The following is a 22,086-nucleotide window of genomic DNA, read 5'->3' on the forward strand; positions in this document are numbered from 1 at the left end:
CCAGGTGTGGTGTGATTAGCTGTTACAAGCCGAAGAAGAAAATCTGTCTCTGTTGACATCACAGGTGGGCGTGTTCACCTAGATATGTGCTGGATCAGTCTACCAGCCTACCCATTGGACTATCTATTCGTTACACTAGGTACTCTAGGTAAACACGCCCACCTGTGATTTCATAAGAGACCGGTTTTTAAAACGGCATGTAACGGCTAATCACACCACACCTGCTGGCAGGTCATTGGACCTTTACCCTGAATTTTCAAACAGAAATGACTATTCTTTTTACATTCAAGTAATAAAAAAAACATTTTGAGTGCTTTTAATATGGGTCCAGTTAAGCATTACACGTGCCTCACATCTCTTCTATCCATTGACTATTGAACAATTATTCGCCGAAGGCGAAGTGAATAGTGGGGAATAGCTATCCCCCGCTATTCACGCAGCCTGAGGGGAAAAATTGTTTAAGTATATACTACACGTCACCACTCCAAAAATAATTAAGATACAACTTTTTTCCGGGATTTATTTGGGTTTTCTTAGCGGTTTATTTGTCTTATTAGCGTTGCAAAGCAGGACATTTTATTATAAAAACAATATCCCGAGTTTGAGATCTCAATCATGGGATATTGTCCATTATCCCGAGATAGCGAACCAATCAAATTGCGCCATCTTAGGAGGTTCACGTGTAGCATATACTAAGTCTAAGTAGCCCGCCGTTGCCATGGCATCTGGTGCTAGCATTTATAGAGCAGGTTGACGACCCCCAGGTAGCAGGCCTTCTCTGAGACGAAGCAGCGCGCGTCGGGCCGCGCATGGTAGCGCCGCCCACTGGAGTACTGCAGCACCAGGCCCTCCCCAGCCTCGCTCAGTAGGGAGGCCTTGGAAAGCCGCCCGTCACCGGCCCCGGGTGCCGTGCTCATGACCACCGTCAGCCAATCAGGGAGCTCGGCCACCGCCGACAGGTCTGTGACGGTGGCCTCTTTGCCAAAGTTGAGCAGGATGAGGAAGGCGCGGTCGAGGCCGTCAAGCTCCCGGAGGAAGGAGAAGACGTTGGTGTCAGCGTAGACGGGGCAGAACCAGCCGCGCTGCAGTGGGAGCTCCGACTGACGCAGGCGGCTCAGGAGGCGGTACTGAGCCAGGACCGAGCCGCTGTCTGCCTTCTGGGTCTGAGGAGTAGTTCAGGAACCCTCATTAACTATAGGGTTTATCTTCCTTCTGACAAATGGACTTATTTTCCTGCTAAATGTATATGTTCATTCATGCTATGGTAGTAGCTAATAGTAGCACACCCACAATTCATCGACTTCTGCCCTACATTGTTTGTGAAAATGTTTCAATAAAAAAGAAAATGTACAAGTGTGGCATGTCTGACACCAGGATGTAGGTCGATTTGCAGAAACTGGTTTATTGTAGAGTTTGTCGAACGTTGCAAGGAGAGCTGGGGTTCCCTACTGACATGATTGTCTTGTGATGGCCGGTTTAACCTGTGAGGCCTGATGAGTGACTGCACCGCAGGTGGGCAGCAACAACCAGCCCCACAGTCCAATCACCCAGACTCAAGATGAGGTTGCTTCAACCAGCCATCCACCACACGTGCCACAATATTTCATTGTATATCATGTATACAATGAAGCCTGTGTTTTGCTCTCACAGGCTTACCAAGTGTAAAATAAAGAATGATTTCTAGAAATGTGGCAGTGAGAAGTGTCAGTACCTCCACGTTGACGCTGCTGTAGTCAGGATGGACAGGCAGCCAGGTGGCGTTTGTGACATTGTTGAAGCCTGCGTTCATGTCCCCAGTCCACTGCATGGGGGACCGCTGGGGGTCTCGGCCAGCACTCTGTCACAGGAGACACTGGTCAGCCTGATCCATAGAACACTACAACTGACAACATGTAACGTTTAGACCGAATGATTATCATGTTTAGCTTTAATGATCGTAGTGTTAAGACTTAATGATCATCATGTATAGTCTTAATGATCATGTTTAGACTTAATGATCATCTCGTATAGTCTTTAGTATACCAAATTAAAATGTGTATCCGTATTTTATCCCAACAAACGTCCAACATTGGAAGGCTATTGATCTACATCATACAAGACAATACATAGATCAATACAGCCTATGATATACAGTCTACATTACAGCCTATTGATCTATAGTCTGGGTCAATTAACCATCTTCTCACAATCCTTAATAATGTCACTGTGTTCCCGAGTGTAGACTCCCTCTTATTACTGTTGACCTATCCACCAATAATGACACTATTGAGCGAATGTGTTGGTGTTTTTTCAGTGTGTGTGCTAAAGCCACTGACCGGGTTGTATTTGCCGGCCGGGTCCTGTATTTGGCTGTGTGGGATGTTAATGTTCTCCATGCCGATCTCCTCTCCGTAGTAGGTGGTGGGCGTGCCGGGCAGGGTGAGCATCAGCATGTTGATGACGCGCGTGTAACCCCGCCCAGCGCTGGAGGCGATGCGGCCGTTGTCGTGGTTCCCCACCTGGACACCGAGGAGGAGAGAGAGAGGGATTCATGGATTGTTACTGCAGATTATTCTGACATGATGCCTTAAGCCTTGCTGAAATTATATTTAGTTTTGGAATAATACTGTTTGGAGCCAATGCAAATTGAAGTACCGGTATTGGAAATGAAAAGTTCATGAGAAAGAATGGCCTGGTACTGCCAGAACTGCCACATGTGGCCATTAGGAGGGAGAAGGACCGCCCCTTCATTCTCTATGCATCACATATGATGTCCCACTGGTAGTGGATGAGGTGTCCCCCACACACACTCGCTATGGTGACACAAATTATCTCCCACTGGTAGTGGATGAGGTGTTCCCCACACACACTCACTATGGTAAATTCAGGTGTCTCGGAAAGCACTACATAAATGCATTTAGTGATTGGTTTTGTAATTTGTATTAAACAAACTAGCACTTGATGACCGATAGGATATACAAGTTCATCTTAATGCTCAATAAGGCTCATTTTAAAGCTGAGTCCTTTTTCATACCTTCCCAACAGTTGGCTGGGGTACACTAGGGTTAGGGCTGGGGTACACCAGGGTTAGGGCTGGGGTACACTAGGGTTAGGGTTAGGGCTGGGGTACACTAGGGTTAGGGCTGGGGTACACTAGGGTTAGGGCTGGGGTACACTAGGGCTAGGGCTGGGGCACACTAGGGTTAGGGCTGGGGTACACTAGGGTTAGGGTTAGGGCAGGGGTACACTTGGGTTAGGGCTGGGGTACACTAGGGTTAGGGCTGGGGTACACCAGGGTTAGGGCTGGGGTACACTAGGGTAAGGGCAACAAGGGTTAGGGCTGGGGTACACTAGGGTTAGGGCTGGGGTACACTAGGGTTAGGGTTAGGGCTGGGGTACACTTGGGTTAGGGCTGGGGTACACTAGGGTTAGGGCTGGGGTACACCAGGGTTAGGGCTGGGGTACACTAGGGTAAGGGCAACAAGGGTTAGGGCTGGGGTACACTAGGGTTAGGGCTAGGGTACACCAGGGTTAGGGCTGGGGTACACTAGGGTTAGGGCTGGGGTACACCAGGGTTAGGGCTGGGGTACACTAGGGTTAGGGTTAGGGCTGGGGTACACTAGGGTTAGGGCTGGGGTACACTAGGGTTAGGGCTGGGGTACACTAGGGCTAGGGCTGGGGCACACTAGGGTTAGGGCTGGGGTACACTAGGGTTAGGGTTAGGGCAGGGGTACACTTGGGTTAGGGCTGGGGTACACTAGGGTTAGGGCTGGGGTACACCAGGGTTAGGGCTGGGGTACACTAGGGTAAGGGCAACAAGGGTTAGGGCTGGGGTACACTAGGGTTAGGGCTGGGGTACACTAGGGTTAGGGTTAGGGCTGGGGTACACTTGGGTTAGGGCTGGGGTACACTAGGGTTAGGGCTGGGGTACACCAGGGTTAGGGCTGGGGTACACTAGGGTAAGGGCAACAAGGGTTAGGGCTGGGGTACACTAGGGTTAGGGCTAGGGTACACCAGGGTTAGGGCTGGGGTACACTAGGGTTAGGGCTGGGGTACACTAGGGTTAGGGCTGGGGTACACTAGGGTTAGGGCTGGGGTACACTAGGGTTAGGGCTGGGGTACACTAGGGTTAGGGTTAGGGCTGGGGTACACTTGGGTTAGGGCTGGGGTACACTAGGGTTAGGGCTGGGGTACACCAGGGTTAGGGCTGGGGTACACTAGGGTTAGGGCTGGGGCACACTAGGGTTCAGGCTGGGGTACACTAGGGTTAGGGCAACTAGGGTTAGGGCTGGGGCACACTAGGGTTAGAGCTGGGGTACACTAGGGTTAGGGCAACTAGGGTTAGGGCTGGGGTACACAAGGGTTAGGGCTGGGGCACACTAGGGTTAGGGCTGGGGTACACTAGGGTTAGGGCTGGGGTACACTAGGGTTAGGGTTAGGGCAACTAGGGTTAGGGCTGGGGTACACAAGGGTTAGGGCTGGGGTACACTAGGGTTAGGGCAACTAGGGTTAGGGCTGGGGTACACAAGGTTTAGGGCTGGGGTACACTAGGGTTAGGGCTGGGGTACACTAGGGTTAGGGTACACCAGGGTTAGTGCTGGGGTACACTAGGGTTAGGGTACACCAGGGTTAGGGCTGGGGTACAATAGGGTTAGGGTGAGAGTCTGGACCTACTCAATTGACCAACATTAATTCACTTGAAGGCGGGTGTCTGTTGAAGTTTAAAACTATTGGATCTGCCCAGTGCCACTCTGGATCTGCCATAACCAATCAGTAACGTTTGGCCAGGAATCAAGTTGCACGCAGGCTGTAAACAAACCAAACACCGTGCGTGAAGATGTCCGTCAACGAGAGCTGACTTTAAAGTCAATGTTCTCAGCCACTCCCTCAGTTCGCTGATTGGACACAGAAAATTTGGAAGGAGAAAACCAACTAACATACCGCATACCCAGACCTAGTACTTAGGCGGGCAGAGTCAGGCTAGTGGTACAGGTTGTGTGAAGGGAATTCACAGAACAAACTATTTAAAAGTGGAGCTGCTGGAGTAAGATGAGATTGTAGCATGTCTGACATTGTCTGGCACTTTATTTTGTATCTCTGGTACATGGGATTTTATCCTGTAAATAGACATTACTAGAACTAGTGAAAAATGTAATATAATTTTTTTATATTTTATTAATATTTTTAGACAAATAGTATGATGGCTTGATCTTATTATGGTCTTATATTATTATCATGTTTCCCATCTTCCCACTGGGAGAATAAGCTGTGTTGCCCACTTTCTTTCCCACTGTCCCACAGGCAAGGGTATTCTCTGCAGTAATGATTTTGGATGAAGGAGGCGCTGGCACTCGCTGCTCAGCCACTGCATGTGAATTCATCAATGTTGACCTCTTGCATATAAAGTTCACCAAAGGTCTTGATGATTTAGTGGTCCACCTAAAGTCAAAGGTTTGAACCACTGGTCTCGCCTACACTGCTGTGTGCCAATATGCAATTAGCCTAGAAGCCTTGCTGGGTCAAAATAATTTAGGCCCATATAATAATGAAATGATAGCAAATAAGCGCCCCTCCACATTGCTCTCTGATTATTGTGATTATTATTAGTGGTTGGGATGCAAGAAAAAACAATAACCTTGAATGGAAATCCCGGTCCAATCTCAGGAGTTCTTGTTTTTAAGCCTTTTTCTTCTACAATAAACACAAAGTGTGTTTAACATGTTGGAGCTATTCCGTTTACAAACAGAATGTGCAATTTTATAACCAAAACTCCTGTCGTCACATAGAAGACTACAGCGGTGTAATCAATGTATAAACGCTATTGTACAGCCTGATATTGGAGCGTTTAAATGCTGATCCCTTGTTAGGATGCCTCAGCAATATTTTACATTTGACTTCCCCATTCACACACTAATTCAACATTATTTTTGAATATCCTGTATTCAAATAAACCCTTATCGACATCATTTGGACCAGAGAATCTTGTCCCGGTTATGTTTTGTGCCTGTATCCCATCCCCTTCACTTCAAGGCTTACAGCGCATTCCCATTTTCCGATAACTTTGGAAAAATAAAGATACAGATATCAAATCCTATCTAGCTGTATTGCAATTTCAGTGAGAGATTGCCATTTCAAGAGGGGAATGTGTTTGTTTGTCTTTCTTTTGCCTATTATTGTAATGTCCTGGTCTGAGGCAAGCTTAGCCTTACCGGATCAAGTTCCTGATTGCGTCTGTCTATGACATCTTACCCAGACCATCCAACCTCTTCTGCTGGGGCAAGGTTGACGCACCATCATGTCCTTTGTGCCTCAGAAGAGGATCGCTAGAGCATATCCTCAGCTGTTGCCCAAAAGCCCTGGGAGAAGGACGCTACACTTGGCGCCACGACCAGGTGCTGAAGGCGATAGCAGAAACCATCTTCACCAGCATCACCCAGAACAAGCCTCTCCGACCAGCAAGACAGGCGATTGCTTTCATTTGAGCAGGGGAGAAGCCTCAGCCCAAGCCAAGGGTGGCAGCGGGACTCCTTGGAACCGCACCGGACTAGCAGATGAAGGCCGACCTGGGGAAGCAGCTCAGATTCCCAGAGCACATCGTGGAAACCACCCTGAGACCAGACATAGTTCTGTTCTCAGATTCAACAAAACAGGTGGTCCTACTGGAGCTGACAGTTCCCTTGGGGGAGCGCATGGAAGAGGCCAATGAGAGGTAGCGTGCCAAGTACGCCAACTTAGTGGAGGAGTGCCGCAGACGGGGGTGACGTGCCCGGTGAGTGCCAATAGAGGTGGGCTGTAGAGGCTTCGCAGCGCGATCTCTCTGCAAAGCATACAGCATGCTTGAATCACAGGTGCACGTCAGAGAAAGGCTCTAACCCAAGACCACCACAGAGGCAGCTGAGAAGGCCTCTAGATGGCTGTGGATCAAGAGGGGCAATCCGTGGGTACATGCTACTTAGACACAAGTTGGGACTTGAGCAATCCCGGCTGGGTCACCTGGGTGAGGGTGTATGATGCTGCGAGACCTGAAACACCCAATGACCCCAGGTTCCATCACTGATGATGTGTCTAAGTGCATCAATAGATGTATATTAAACTAAGACCGCTAAAGTTTTTTTGTAGTGGCATTCAAATATCACAGACTCCAAGGATATCATTTGAATGCAGAAATAAAAGACAGAATTGGCCCTCTAGTAAGCACATGACTTTTAAAGGATCTACTTAACTTATGGTTACATCTTTTGAATTGAATGGATTGATGGATGTTGAGGTTAACTAACCACCCAGTTGGGCCACCGTCCAGTAGGCATATTGCTCATCCAGAGCAGCACCAGATGCTGGACCCACAAGCCACTGGGGTTGCGGGGCAGGTCCAGGAGGTAGAAGTTAAAGGGGAAGTCGCTCTCTTTAACCAGCGGGCTGCCATAGTACATCATGGTCTTGTCCACCTCTTCGTTATCATACGACTCTGTCACCATGAACCTGATGAAACAACAAAACATTTCCTTTTTTAACAGACAACTTTAAAAGCATTTGGGGAATTGGGAATTTGAGAATGAATCTTATAAAAGCTCAAATCCAACCAGATCCACCCTGACTTCTTCATATGGGTATGGCAGATGAATGCCCCAGTACAATGACATGGTATCAACAGTGTGATGAGGCCTGTTGATACCATGTAGCTGTACTGTGTGGTGCAGATGAATGACACATTACAGTGGCATGGTATCAACAGTGTGATGGAGCATGTTTATACCATGTAACTGTACTGTGTGTGTCAGATAGTACAGTTCCATGGCATCAACAGTATTATGGAGCATATTGCGTGTAAAGCCGTCGCACCGATATCTGCCCGGCTCCCGGCTGTACGCGTCCATCTCCGCCCTCCACTCCTGCAGCAGCTGGTGGAGCCCCAGCTGGCTGGTGGTGTAGTCGTGGTGGAGCTCCCACTGTGATGGGAAGGCCGCCTACATGGGAAGAGCAGGTGGAGCTATGGGATTGGGTTGGGCTTTTCATGGTGGATTGATCAAATTTCAAACGTTAAAACCATTAAAAAAGGTCAGAAAGACTGTTTTTTAATGAACTAACCACAGTTGTTAATAGCAATACATTTCAATGTGTGTCTAACCATAACTATCAATCTCAATACATTTCAATGGTTGAGTAAGCATAACTATTAATCTCAATAGATTTCAATGTGTGACTAACCATAACTATTAATCTCAATACATTTCAATGTTGGATTAACCATAACTATTAAACTCAATACATTAGATGACTTTGATCCAGATAATTATTTGCTGGCTACCAACGTTTGCAACAGAACTGCATGTCAGTCAAATATGCGACAGTCAAGGTAATCCACTGAATTATGCTTCTGTTCTGCTAATTTCGCTGTAGACAAAGCACTGTCGTCATCACAGTGCAACAAAAGGTCTTTCTTATGGAGACCTGCATGGAAGAATAAGAATCCTGAGAACAACAAGTTCCTAAAGTAGCTCATGAATAAACTAAAGCCTTAAAGTCGCAATGAGGAACATTTCAGCTAAGTGCTATCTTAAAATCACCTCCACAAATCTGTGGTCAATGCTGATCGATAGTGATCTTAATGTTATCAATAAAATCTAGTGCTGTCAGTTGAACGCGTTATTAACGGCGTTAACGCAAACCAATTTTAACGGCGTTAATTTTTTTTATCGCGCAATTAACGCTCTTTTGGCTTGGCAAACGTTGTCTAGCAACAACTAGTCACGTTAGAAAAACTACAACACCATACCGGATCTAGCTATACTGGAAACAAAACAACAAGCACGCCGCACAAACTTGTTGGGGTAAGCAAGAATACGGAGCGGGTGAAAAACTCCTTAAAAGTGTGTGTGTGTTTGTGTGTCACTCTGTTCGAGCCTGCACGAGAGTTCAATGTTGTCATTAGCTGTTACGTCTTTCTGACCAATCGCAGTTCAAGGCCCACCTGGGCTGTACCACTTCGGGAGGGGCCGCTCAGTTACTCCCCTCTAGACAAAATTAACTTGGTTGCGAAGTTGACAGTTGTTGACATATTGCAAATAGTTCTCTCCAACTCTCTCCAATCAGGCAATTTCCCAAAAGCCTTATTAAACCCCTTTTAAAAAAGCGGAGCCAAGATGCCTCTACTATTAACAACTACAGACCAATATCAAATCTACCCTTTAGAAATAAAATCATTGAGAAAGTTGTCCTCCAGCAACTTAATCACTTCCTGGCATCAACTGGTTGCTATGAAACCTTCCAATCAGGATTTCGACCCCTACACAGCACCGAGACCGCCCTTATTAAAGTTGTGAACATAATCCTTCTTAACACAGACTCTGGCAAAACCTTAATACTAATGCTACTAGACCTCAGTGCTGCATTCGAAACTGTATATCATACAATACTTTTGGACAGGTTAGAACACTGGGTGGGGCTTTCAGGCACTTAAATTGGTTTAGGTCCTACCTACAAAATAGGAACTACTTTGTTTCCATTGGAGACTTTGTATCACAAGGTTCTATCTTAGGACCCTCTTCATTCAACATCTAAAGGCTCCCACTAGGGTAAATCATGCAAAATAACAATATTGGCCATCATTGCTATAGTGATGACACGCAAATCTATGTATCGCTCTAACCAAATGACTATCGGCCCATAGTTCTGCTGTGCCAGTGCATTGAGCAAGGCAAAGACTAGATGTGCCGAAATTTACTTCAACTAAATGAGGACAAAACCGAGATAATTGTATTTGGTGATAAAACGGAAAGGCTTAAATTAACCCAACACCTTCACTCGCTGTCCCTGAAAACCTCAATCAAAGCCAGAAATCTAGGGGTTATCATGGATTCAGATTTACATTTCGACAGTCACATCAAATCAGTTACAAAATCTGCATATTATCACCTTAAAAATTTATCACTTGTAAGCTTTATTTCTGCAATGGTCTCCTTACAGGTCTCCCAAAAAAACCTCTAAGGAAACCTCAGCTTCTTCAGAATGCTGCTGCTAGAGTTCTAACAAAGACCAACAATTTTGAACATATTACACCAATTCTTAAATCGTTACATTGGCTTCCTGTAGGTCAGAAAATTGACTTTAAAATCATGTTGGTAACCTTTAAACCCCTACATGGTTTAAGGCCAAAATATTTAACTGATATGATTCCACTACATAACCCTTCTAGACCACTAAGATCTTCTGAGACCAATCTGTTAACTAGAAAATGCATTTCCTGCAGAAAATGCGGTGAGTGCTGTGGTAAAAAGTGAGGTTGAAAATATTTTTTAATAAAGCCACATAGATTAAGACATAAAGAAACGTTAAATGGCTTAAATCAAGGGAAGGGATTTGAACAAAAGTTCAAAAGTCTAAATGGAGTAAACAATGTAAACATGCTGACCATTTAAGAAATGTAAATGGTTGGAAACCAATAAAGTGACAGCTGAATGAAAATCGCAAAGCATTGCTAAAAATGCAGATATGTAAAATGAATTGAACTGAAGAATCTGAAAGGTCAAATATATTGCCCTTCACTGCTTGTGTGTGTGTGTGTGTGTGTGTGTGTGTGTGTGTGTGTGTGTGTGTGTGTGTGTGTGTGTGTGTGTGTGTGTGTTTGTTTAACACAAACTCACACACACACAGCCCAATCTGGCAACACTGCCTGAACGTCCTCCAAAAGTACCCAAATCCAGCGGGAAAAAACGACCAATCTGGCAACGCTGCTGAACGTCATCACGCTCCAGCGTCAACGTAAGTCAATGAGACCAACTAAAAAAAGTTTCTAACCTGTCCAAAAAACGAAGCCGGTATGAAACTAAAACTGTGATTCTGAATTAAGTTTAAATTATATCGAAATTCCGTTTGGATATTATTGAAGATACAAGTGTGTAGATATGTTAAATGGTTTGAACGAAGGTAAACGGTTGAATTTTGACCGAGTTACGATGTCTTCAGTAATTTTAGTGTCAGAATGGGCAGACGGCTTCAATGGGACCAACTGTAGAATATGACGGTTTGAAACTAAAACAGTGATTTTGAAGAAGAAACAAGTGTGTAGATTGGTTAAATGGTTTGAACGAAGGTAAACGGTTGAAATTTGATTTAGTTACGTCTTAAACAGTTGAAGTTCCAGAGGAAATCACATTGTTGAATGGTTTCTGTAGCTGAAAGTATGGCGGAGGAGTTGAAGACCAAAAAGCGGTGGAAGAAAAATAATAATAAAGATTTCAATATCTAGAGTGTGAATGCTACAGCATTCACACTAATAATAAAGATTTCGATATCTACTAATAAAACTTATGAAGAACAGTAGTTGAGCGCTGCATGCAGCACTCACCTAACTAGCAGCGACTGTGTAAGGGTTAAAACTACTTTTAGCATTTTGTAGAATGTAGCTGTTCTCACTGTCGTCATAATGACCTTTTACCAGTTCCATATACAGCGTTAACAGTACCTAGAAAATACGTTTCCTGGAGAAACATTATAAACTTACAGACCATTTAAATAATGTTGAACATGTTTGAAAATAGGGTGGAAGTTAAACCAACAGCTAAATCAAAGTGATATTTTGAACCTAAAGTTTAGTAATATGATATATGGATAAGTATACTTAATATATATCCATAAGTATTGGTTAGTATGGTAACTTATTAGTATTAGTATGATAGTACCAGTAATAGTAGTGGAATAATAATATAAGTAATAATAAGTAGTAGAAGTAGTATTCGTATGATAAATAGTAGTATTCGTATGATAAGTCGTATGGTATAGTATTTGTAATATACATAGTATTACTATGATACAGTAGTATTAGTATGATACAGTATTTATACTTTATATTGTAGTATTAGTATGATAATAGCAGAAGGTAACACATCATTTGTGGTTTCACCCTAAAAGACGTAGAGTGATAATTATATTCTTTCACATCATTTCACCGAGATAAACTTACAGAATGATAAGGCTTATTCTATTGGAATCTGTGGTGTCTCAGCTTTATGTGATCATTTTTGTAGATAGCATGATGTTAAAATGTATAATTTTATAGGATGTATGAAGCACGTATCTTCAAACCATAGTCAAAAACTATAATTCTGACAACAATAAATTGGAAATTGTCCAGCTCAGTAGAAGAAGACATGGCTGTCCATCTTGTGTCAGTCCCTTCAAGTATGGGAGTTTCTTTGCAAGACAGGCGAGTCTCCATAGGGCGCCATTATAATAAAAACGTCAAGCAAAAACTTGTTTTTCAAATCACTGAATAATTTCAATGCCAGTGAGAAAGAACAACCAAAATGGTTTAAGCTTTAATTAGTGTTTCTAGACATATATACTGACGTTGTTAGGCTCGGTGATGTCTGAAATGTTTAGCTGTTGTTAATCTATCTTGGGCTTAGAGCGGGTGATGATACAAGGGCTCAGTGGAGTAAATGAGACAAAGCGGATATATACAAAGCAGTTATAGAACTAAAACTGTTAAATAGGGCTGAGCACAATTATTCTGATATGAGTTTGTTAAGTTGGTACTAATATCGAAATTCAGTGTTGGGATACTTGTTTTGTTTTGATGATGAAATTTTAATGTGAAAAATATGAATGTTTTTTTAACCTCTATCCCAGTGGTCAAATGTAACGCTTCAGTTGAGGTAACGGCAGCCATCCTCAGCATGGCCAAACATGGGATGACCAGATTATCATTCACTAGTTTTGGACATTCAAAATTATTGGAATATTTTGGGAGCACTTTGACAGCTGCTGTCCAGTTAGGATACACAAGCCATTAAGCCACCAGCCAGTGTGGCGTTTGAAAAGGGTTTTAATAATGAACTAATGTCCAAAATACACCAAGTAGCTCTACCTACTAATAGACAGGAAACCATGTGTGTTCAGAAACCTTTAGGCTGCCTTTATGCTCCTGTACCCAAGTGGCATTCGGACTGATAAGTGGACCCCAGAGCCACTGACAGGATGTTGTTGTTTTGCGTTATTAAAATAACACATTTCTTTTACCAATTGAACCACTTTACAAAATAATCAGTTGATAAAATATAGATTGTGCAGTAGTGGTCTCCGCCCACTACATTTCATGCACTGAAGGATATACACCATGCCTGGATTTTTTTTCTTAACATATTTATTTGGAATCCTAACAAATATTTAAAGCTTCAAATTATGTATTCGGGCCAGCCCTACTGTTGAAGTATAAATTATTGAAAATCTGTTGAGATAAGTATGAAGATTTAAATACGATGATTTGTTAAAAGAAGTTGTGTTCCTCTAACATTTCATAAACCAAATCAGTGTATGGTCAATAAATGTTGGGGCCGCGACTAACGTTTATATTCATAGTCGATTAATCCAACAATTATATTCATAGTCAATTCATATAACGATTTTTTTATTTGATAAATGACTTAAACAATGAATCGATTATCAAAATTCATTGTTTAAGTTGTTCAGACTCATTGTTTTAACGATTTGGTAACTAGGCCAAGCTGACTGCAGTCTCAAGAGTAAATAGTGCAGTATTTTGCAGGCACAGCTGTTGAGTGTGCACCAATGGTGGTCAGAATTTGTCAGGAAGTTGTTTGGCTTACTGGAGGTTTGCTGGAGTCGGTTAGGGGCTCGCTTCTCAGGTGTGAGGCCTCCAGGAGCCGCTTCACCGCAGCCATGCGGAACCCATCCACTCCCTTCTCCAGCCAGAACCTAAGAACGTCCTGATGACCACAAACACAACACACGGCCGAGCCCCAGGTTTTAAAAGAGGCAGCCCTGCAGGTTACACACCCATGCGCATACATACAATCTCACGTTAGCTCATGGTTAGGTTGCATGGGATAGCCGTTGTGTGTGTTCACTGTGTGTTGTGTGTGTGCAGCAGTGAACAGAAAGAGGATTATTGACTAAAGGAAATGGTTAACTAGGTGACCATCAGCTATTACGTCTGATGAGTGAACACACAGAACTTCTGCTCATAATAAGGCACATAAAAGATAAGTCACAAGTCAATATAAATGATTTACAAATAATAACAGCACATAGAGGAAGGCTGCCTGTCTCGGAAAATAACTTACAATCATCTCCCGGCGGACATGAGGGTTTCTGAAGTTGAGGTCGGGCTGCTCTTTGAGGAACTGGTGCAGGTAGCACTGGCCTCTTACCTCATCATACGTCCACGACGAGTTACCAAACACACTCACCTGCAAAAAGAGACCGATAGGGACAGGGTTAGGGTGGGACAGGAGAGAGAAGAGTTCACCTAGACTCTGCATAGCCACTCCCTCCCATCCGTACTTAGTTATAGTGCTTAGTTGTGTAGCATCTTATCCTAGCTATCTTTGTTGGATACAGGGAATGGGTTAACCTAGCGATTGTTAGTGCTTTGCACTTATTTCTATGAACATCCTTACTGTACAGGCAGCGATATTTTGTTGTTTCACCTTCTTCTGAAAAATGTATTTATTGTAAGTCGCTTTGGATAGAAGCTACTGCTAAACGCCCTAAATGTAAATTTAGAAGACTCAACAGATTAAAGCCGTCTGTAACGCAAGGTCAGATTTGCTGTGACTCTCCGATCCTAACTCTACAAAGACATAATACAGATGAATGCAAGAAGACAGGCATTAAATCATAATGGTGTCCATGTCTACCCAGTTATTGGGCCTTGGTGCGGTTGCGTTGCAGTCCGTCCAGATGTAGTAGTCTTTGTAGTGCTCGTCTCTGCTGCGGCTCAGGTTAAACCAGCGGTGGCGGTCACTGGTGTGGTTGGGAATAAAGTCCATGATCAGCTTCAATCCTAGAAGTTGGATGAAAAAAGTTAAATACAGGCCATCCTGAAAGGTCCATTACATTGTGATGCAGAAACATCAGAACAACATTTGTTGCCATTAGATGATTCATTTACATTTAGGGCAGTTAGAAGACACTTTTATCCAAAGCGATTTACGGTCCATACACACATTCACGCACTGACGGCGGAGTCAACCACGCAGAGCGACAGCCAGCTCGTCAGGGTGAGCCGTCTTGCTCAAGGACACCTCGACACTCTACGAGGAGCCGAGGTCCGAACTAGCAACCTTCCGGTTACAAGTCAACCTGCTCTACCTCCTGAGCTAAGCCCACTTTCACCTCACATTCCATTTTTATCTTCCATTGACCTGAATCAAGCTACAAGATGAACACAGGCCCAGTGCGCCGTCATGTTGGTCATTTGGTCAGCTTTGGTAAAGGCCGTCACAGGAAGAAAAGCTGCTCCTTCCACCACAACCTTTCTGACCACAGACCAACTCTTCTGGCTAAATTACCAGTACATTATAACAGTACATTACGGGTGAACCAGGATACCAATACACTACATTACTGTGGAACCAGATTACCAATACACTACATTACTGTGGAACCAGATTACCAATACACTACATTATTGTAGAACCACGATACCAATACACTAAATTGCTGTCGAACCAGGATACCAATACACTACATTACTGTAGGGCCGGGATACGTATGGTGTCATTTGACACTCACACACACACACACCTCGGTTATGCATTTGGGCCAGGAGCTCCTCAAAGTCCTGCATGGTCCCAAACACGGGGTCCACCTCGCGGAAGTCCTCCACGTCGTAGCCGAAGTCCCTCATGGGCGAGCGGTAGAAGGGGCTGATCCACACCGACTTAATGTTCAGGTACTCAAAGTGAGACAGCTGCTCTATGATACCTGTTAGCACACAGCGTAACACATATTCAAGGTAAGTGTGTGTGTGTAAAAGTGTACATGGTAAGCCGCTTTAGAGGAACAGAAAGAACTCAAGTTAATGCAACAAGTGGCTCCTGGCTTCCCAGTGTGGAGGAACCAATAGGCCCATCTGATGGACTTTTGGTAAAGTGGACTCCTTATTGATGGCTACGAGTTCTACACTTAAAGGGGATTTTCAGTCACATGCTAGCAAAATTCAATCTCGTTAAGCAACGAGATTGTGCCAAGAAATTATGTGTATTCTTCTCCCATCTCCTAACAGGATGACAGCTATGTTCCTCCCAATGTTCCTCTGCGGGACGTCCTGCCACACAGGTCCTCTCTACTGTGTGTTGCTGTGTGTTCAACTAAACTGTTCCCAGTGCCAGAAAGACATTGACTGAAAAACTATGGACCCATTACACACAGGGTTTTCATTCCTTCTAGTCATTCAGAACAGTGACGTCATACGAACATCATTCAGGCAAAAATATTATATTCAGAGAATGATGTTATAGTTTAATAACAGGCTATAATAATCAATGTTAATTCTTGATCTTAACCTTGATCACCATATTAAACGGTCACTTGTTAGTAACATTGCAAATGCTTGAAATACTCTCACACACTATCCCAAACTTTTGTTGAAAGGATTAATTGATCCAATGTGGTTATTTTGTATTAGTTACTTGTTATTCCGTACACTCTCCCCTTTACACAACCAGAGATGATCATCTGAGTGTGAGTGTGTGTGTGTGTGTGTGTGTGTGTGTGTGTGTGTGTGTGTGTATTTCATAGGAATGTGCGTGCGTTCGTGTGTTTTTTACGTTGGCGTGTGTGCCTTTGTTTTTAGTTTGTGTTTTGAAGTGTGTGTGTGTGTGTGTGTGTGTGTGTGTGTGTGTGCGCGCGCGCGCGTGCGTTTGTGTGTGTTTAAAATGATGAAAGTGTTCCAGCTGACAGTGAAAAAAAATTAATCAGCGGCGGGATTGGTTTGATTGATTGAAACCCATGAGCACAGTACAATATGACAATAAATCCACCTTTGAGGTCCCCGACGCCGTCGCCGTCCGAGTCCCTGAAGGAGCGGGGGTAGAGCTGGTAGAGCGGGGACGCCCGCCACCAGCCCAGGCACGGCGGGGACAGCGCGATGACCGTGACGGTAAGCGCAACCAGCGCCAGGACGCACAGGATCAGGAGCCAGAACAAGACCTGCCGGGGGACTCGGTACCGGGCCTGGCTGGAGTAAAGCAGCAGCACCTCTTTGGGCATCCCGGCGTACGGTTTGATCTGCGTGTACTCGGTACAAGCGTCCTGCTGCCCTCCACCTGTTGGATCCACGGACGTAGCGGTGGAGTCCCGGTTCTTCTCGGTGGAGTCCCGGGACTCCTCGGCGCCATGTTCCGTGAAGCCCGGGTTGCTGATGCACTCCTCGAGCTCCACGAAGTCGTTTCCATTGGTCATGTTGAAACAGAACACGTCAAATAGCGATTAATAGGCTAATTCGGCCCTCGTTGTTAGTTATCCAAGTGCACTTCGGTAGCGAGAACTCCGGTGTGTTTCAGCCTAAAAACGCCCATGACTCTGTGAGGGTCATAGTGCAGAATCTCAGACATGCACTACCGAACTGAAGCCGACATGTGCCTCACGCATGAACGCGCTGCGCGCGAGGTAATGTGGAATGTGAAACACATAGAGATATGGGGCACCTCCGTCGCTGGTTCACCACCAGAGACACCAGAGATATGGGGCAACTCTGTAACTGGTTCACTAGAGTCTAAAGACACCAGAGACATGGGGCACCTCCGTCACTGGTTCACCAGAGACATGGGGCAACTCCGTCACTGGTTTACTAGAGACACCAGAGACATGGGGCACCTCCGTCACTGGTTCACCAGAGACATGGGGCAACTCCGTCACTGGTTCACTAGAGACACCAGAGACATGGGGCAACTCTGTCACTGGTTCACTAGAGACACCAGAGACATGGGGCAACTCTGTCACTGGTTCACTAGAGACATGGGACAACTCCGTCACTGGTTCACCAGAGACATGGGGCAGCTCCGTCACTGGTTCTCCAGAGACATAGGGCAAATCCGTCACTGGTTCACTAGAGACACCAGGGACATGGAGCAACTCTGTCACTGGTTCACCAGAGACATGGGGCAACTCTGTCACTGGTTCACTAGAGACATGGGCCAACTCCGTCACTGGTTCACTAGAGACATGGGGCAACTCTGTCACTGGTTCACTAGAGACATGGGGCAACTCCGTCACTGGTTCAGTAGAGACACAAGCGACATGGGGCAACTCCGTCACTGGTTCACCAGAGACACCAGAAACATGTTGCAACTCTGTCACTGGTTCCCTTGAATTACCTTAGTCATTCCATGACCATTTAGCTACAGTTTCTATAATTAAATTGTACATGGTAATAGCAAAAAATACAAGTCAAAGTGTCTGCACATTTTGGTCTTGACAGTGGAGACAAATCCATAGTATAGCAAATGATTACCATTCATTAATTTGTTCTCTTTCTAGAATAAAGCAAGCAGTTGAACTAAAAACTTTCGTTTTTATTGGAGGTCATGTTCACTGTAGGAAACCTCACAATACGATGTGAAGAATTGCAGTGGAGGAATAAAAGGTTGATTGTTGTTGACCTTACATGCCAGAGTGCTCGATACACAGAACCATCTGGGAGGTCATCCTTGGAAACTTTGTGCATGGTGCAGGCATTCCATAAAGTACTCAGCAGGTGATAGTGAAAGGAGTAATGTGTATCATTTATTGGCATCTAGCGGAACAGAATTTGAAGAAATGTTATATTATATTCATTTGAGTATGTTTTATAACGTGAATGTGTAATGTTTATATGTATGTTGTTGTCTGGGGGGCGCATGTCTGCTGTCGCAGCACCGCCGACTTGAACGGCGGGATCCCCATCTGGGGTGGTGGTGTTGCTACAGTTGCATGATGCCACTCCCATGATAAATGGTGGTGGTGATGTGGCTGTGTGTATGTGTGTAATGTGCATATGTGTATGAATGCATGTGTATTTGGGCGCATTTACTTATATGTATATATGTGTGTAGGTATTTTGTACTGTATACTTCAGCTTTTGAAAATATGTTTTGTGGTTCCAAGTGGACAACTTTCATAATATATAATTATTTTCAGGTATTAATTGCAAGTTTTATTTAACCTAATGAAACAGGTAGTAGTTTCTAATAGTTGTTTGATTTAATTAACGGGGTTGGGATTAAACAAGTGTATACTTCTTTCAACTCCTTTTCAAATGTGTTAAGAAAAAAGGAAAAAAACATCCTTGTTTTTGTTTCTGTTTTTTTATATTATAATAAAGTTCCACTTTTTGAAGTCGATACATATATGCTGATATATATATATATATATATATATATATACAGTGGGGCAAAAAAGTATTTAGTCAGCCACCAATTGTGTAAGTTCTCCCACTTAAAAAGACGAGAGAGGCCTGTAATTTTCATCATAGGTAAACCTCAGCTATGAGAGACAAAATGAAAAAAAAAAATCCAGAAAATCACATTTATTTGCAAATTATGGTGGAAAATAAGTATTTGGTCACCTACAAACCAGCAAGATTTCTGGCTGTCACAGACCTGTAACTTCTTCTTTAAGAGGCTCCTCTGTCCTCCACTTGTTACCTGTATTAATGGCACCTGTTTGAACTCCTTATCAGTATAAAATACACCTGTCCACAACCTCAAACAGTCACACTCCAAACTCCACTATGACCAAGACCAAAGAGCTGTTAAAGGACAGCAGAAACACAATTGTAGAACTGCACCAGGCTGGGAAGTCTGAATCTGCAATAGGTAAGCAGCTGTGAAGAAATCAACTGTGGGAGCAATTATTAGGAAATGGAATACATACAAGACCACTGACAATCTCCCTCGATCTGGGGCTCCACGCAAGATCTCACCCTGTGGGGTCAAAATGATCACAAGAACGGTGAACAAAAATCCCAGAACCACACGGGGGGACCTAGTGAATGACCTCCAGAGAGCTGGGACCAAAGTAACAAAGGCTACCATCACTAACACACTACGCCGCCAGGGACTCAAATCCTGCAGTGCCAGGCGTGTCCCCCTGCTAAAGCCAGTGCATGTCCGGGCCCGTATGAAGTTTGCTAGAGAGCATTTGGATGATCCAGAACAGGATTGGGAGAATGTCATATGGTCAGATGAAACCAAAATAGAACTTTTTGGTAAAAACTCAACTCGTCGTGTTTGGAGGAGAAAGAATGCTGAGTTGCATCCAAAGAACACCATACCTACAGTGAAGCATGGGGGTGGAAACATCATGCTTTGGGGCTGTTTATCTGCCATGGGACCAGGACGTCCGATCCGTGTGACGGAAAGAATGAATGGGGCCATGTATCGTGAGATTTTGAGTGAAAACCTCCTTCCATCAGCAAGGGCACTGAAGATGAAACGTGGCTGGGTCTTTCAGCATGACAATGACCCCAAACACACCGCCCGGGCAACGAAGGAGTGGCTTCGTAAGAAGCATTTCAAGGTCCTGGAGTGGCCTAGCCAGTCTCCAGATCTCAACCCCATAGAAAATCTTTGGAGGGATTTGAAAGTCCGTGTGGCCCAAAAACATCACTGCTCTAGAGGAGATCTGCATGGAGGAATGGGCCAAAATACCAGCAGCAGTGTGTGAAAACCTTGTAAAGACTTACAGAAAACGTTTGACCTCTGTCATTGCCAACAAAGGGCATGTTACAAAGTATTGAGATGACCTTTTGTTATTGACCAAATACTTATTTTCCACCATAATTTGCAAATAAATTCTTTAAAAATCAGACAATGTGATTTTCTAGATTTTTTTTTTCATAGCTCTTCATTACATAGCTGAGGTATACCTATGATGAAAATTACAGGCCTCTCTCATCTTTTTAAGTGGGAGAACTTGCACAATTGGAGGCTGACTAAATACTTTTTTGCCCCACTGTATATATATATATACATATAACATAGTGATAATTATTGGTCTACGAATGTAGTTTAACGCTATCGATGCAAGAAAAGTAATCTGACTCATAAGTGCAGTCCCATTCGGTTCCATTTGTAGTTATTCTAATGGGAAAAAATCACAACAAACAATAGCGTTCAATGTAAAAGGACCTTTTCTTGTAAGCTCTGACCTATAATTTAACATTTAATGACTAAATAACTGAATCCAATGAAAAAATCGATCAAGGTTCCTCAACAATTGACACTAAGCAACTTAATGATGTTTTAGACGCTGGCATCATTTTGGAAGTACCTAATGGCACCTTGCAGAACAAAGGCCAGTACAGGACACTTTATACAACACAGGGTAGTACAGGACACCTTACACAATACAGACCAGTACAGGACACCTTACAGGCCAGTACAGGCCACCGTAGTGTTCTGAAAAAGGAGGAGTCGGGGGGGTGGGCGCCTGGGGGGATAAAGTTGGTGTCAATCTGCAGCCCTCAGCGCTAGTGGCCACCTCAATATTACACAATGGACCTTGAACATGAAACATTCCTCTTTGTCCCAAGTGACAATAAATGCCAATGGGTAACTACTGTCCTGTCTTACACCATAAAGAGAAGATAAGTTAGGTTCCTGCGTTGTAGGTTAACAATGGATGAAGCATAAGGAAGTATGAGGTTTCTTAAATGCAGAAACATGTGTCCAAAGTAAAGATCAGGTCTGAGTCCGTTTCCCCTGAAGGGCTACACTGAGAGTGTGTAAAAGGCCCAGGAATGTGGGAGCTTTAGAGACTGCTGAGGCACAGCGGACCACTCCAGGGCCAGGTCGATCCTCCACTTTGAATGCTTTCACCTTGCTCAGATATGTTTCTAGCTAGGTATTCACAGTTCAACTCCTATTGTTACCGTCAGGATTCTTATTTTTATTATTTTGAAGCACCGTTAACTCTGTGGTGAAATGCAAAAAAGTTTGCCTAGTCAGGAGAACTTACATTTATTCTAAATAACCACTTCCTCAATAAACACACCATTGAAACCACATGATTGTCAACCTTGAATTGAGCAGGATTTTATTGCATAAATAATGGCTTAATTATTGCTAATTCAAAATATGTGGATTAGCAACGATTACTCATCAACCCCAACACCTTTTCAGAAGGTAGCAGAAAGTGGAAACTTGCATTGCACATGCGTTGGCTGTGGATACCTCTCTTTTATTTAGTCTTTAACTAAATTGTTAATTGATATATTTTTGTGTTTTTTACTGTGAATAAAATTTACATTAATGCTCAAGACAGGCATGTTTACATACATCAGTTTTAACCATATACTGTGTTTTATAATTTGCTGTATTGATC

At 43.8% G+C, this 22,086-nt stretch overlaps 1 protein-coding gene across 1 annotated transcript; it reads right to left on the reverse strand.

Moving 5' to 3' along the window:
• Positions 1–170: 170 nt before the first annotated feature.
• Positions 171–17,291, reverse strand: slc3a1 (solute carrier family 3 member 1). Its single transcript, XM_079731082.1, has 10 exons — positions 16,764–17,291; positions 15,526–15,705; positions 14,637–14,782; positions 14,061–14,186; positions 13,584–13,703; positions 7,819–7,943; positions 7,257–7,458; positions 2,316–2,498; positions 1,712–1,837; positions 171–1,163 (listed from the first exon to the last, which is right to left on the reverse strand). Exons 1-10 carry the CDS (start codon positions 17,182–17,184, stop codon positions 732–734), a joined length of 2,061 nt encoding a protein of 686 aa, XP_079587208.1. The 5' UTR covers positions 17,185–17,291; the 3' UTR covers positions 171–731.
• Between the last annotated feature and the right edge of the window lie 4,795 nt (positions 17,292–22,086).

This window comes from Pollachius pollachius (assembly GCF_949987615.1).
Source record: "Pollachius pollachius genome assembly, chromosome: 2".
Taxonomy (NCBI): Eukaryota; Metazoa; Chordata; class Actinopteri; order Gadiformes; family Gadidae; genus Pollachius; species Pollachius pollachius.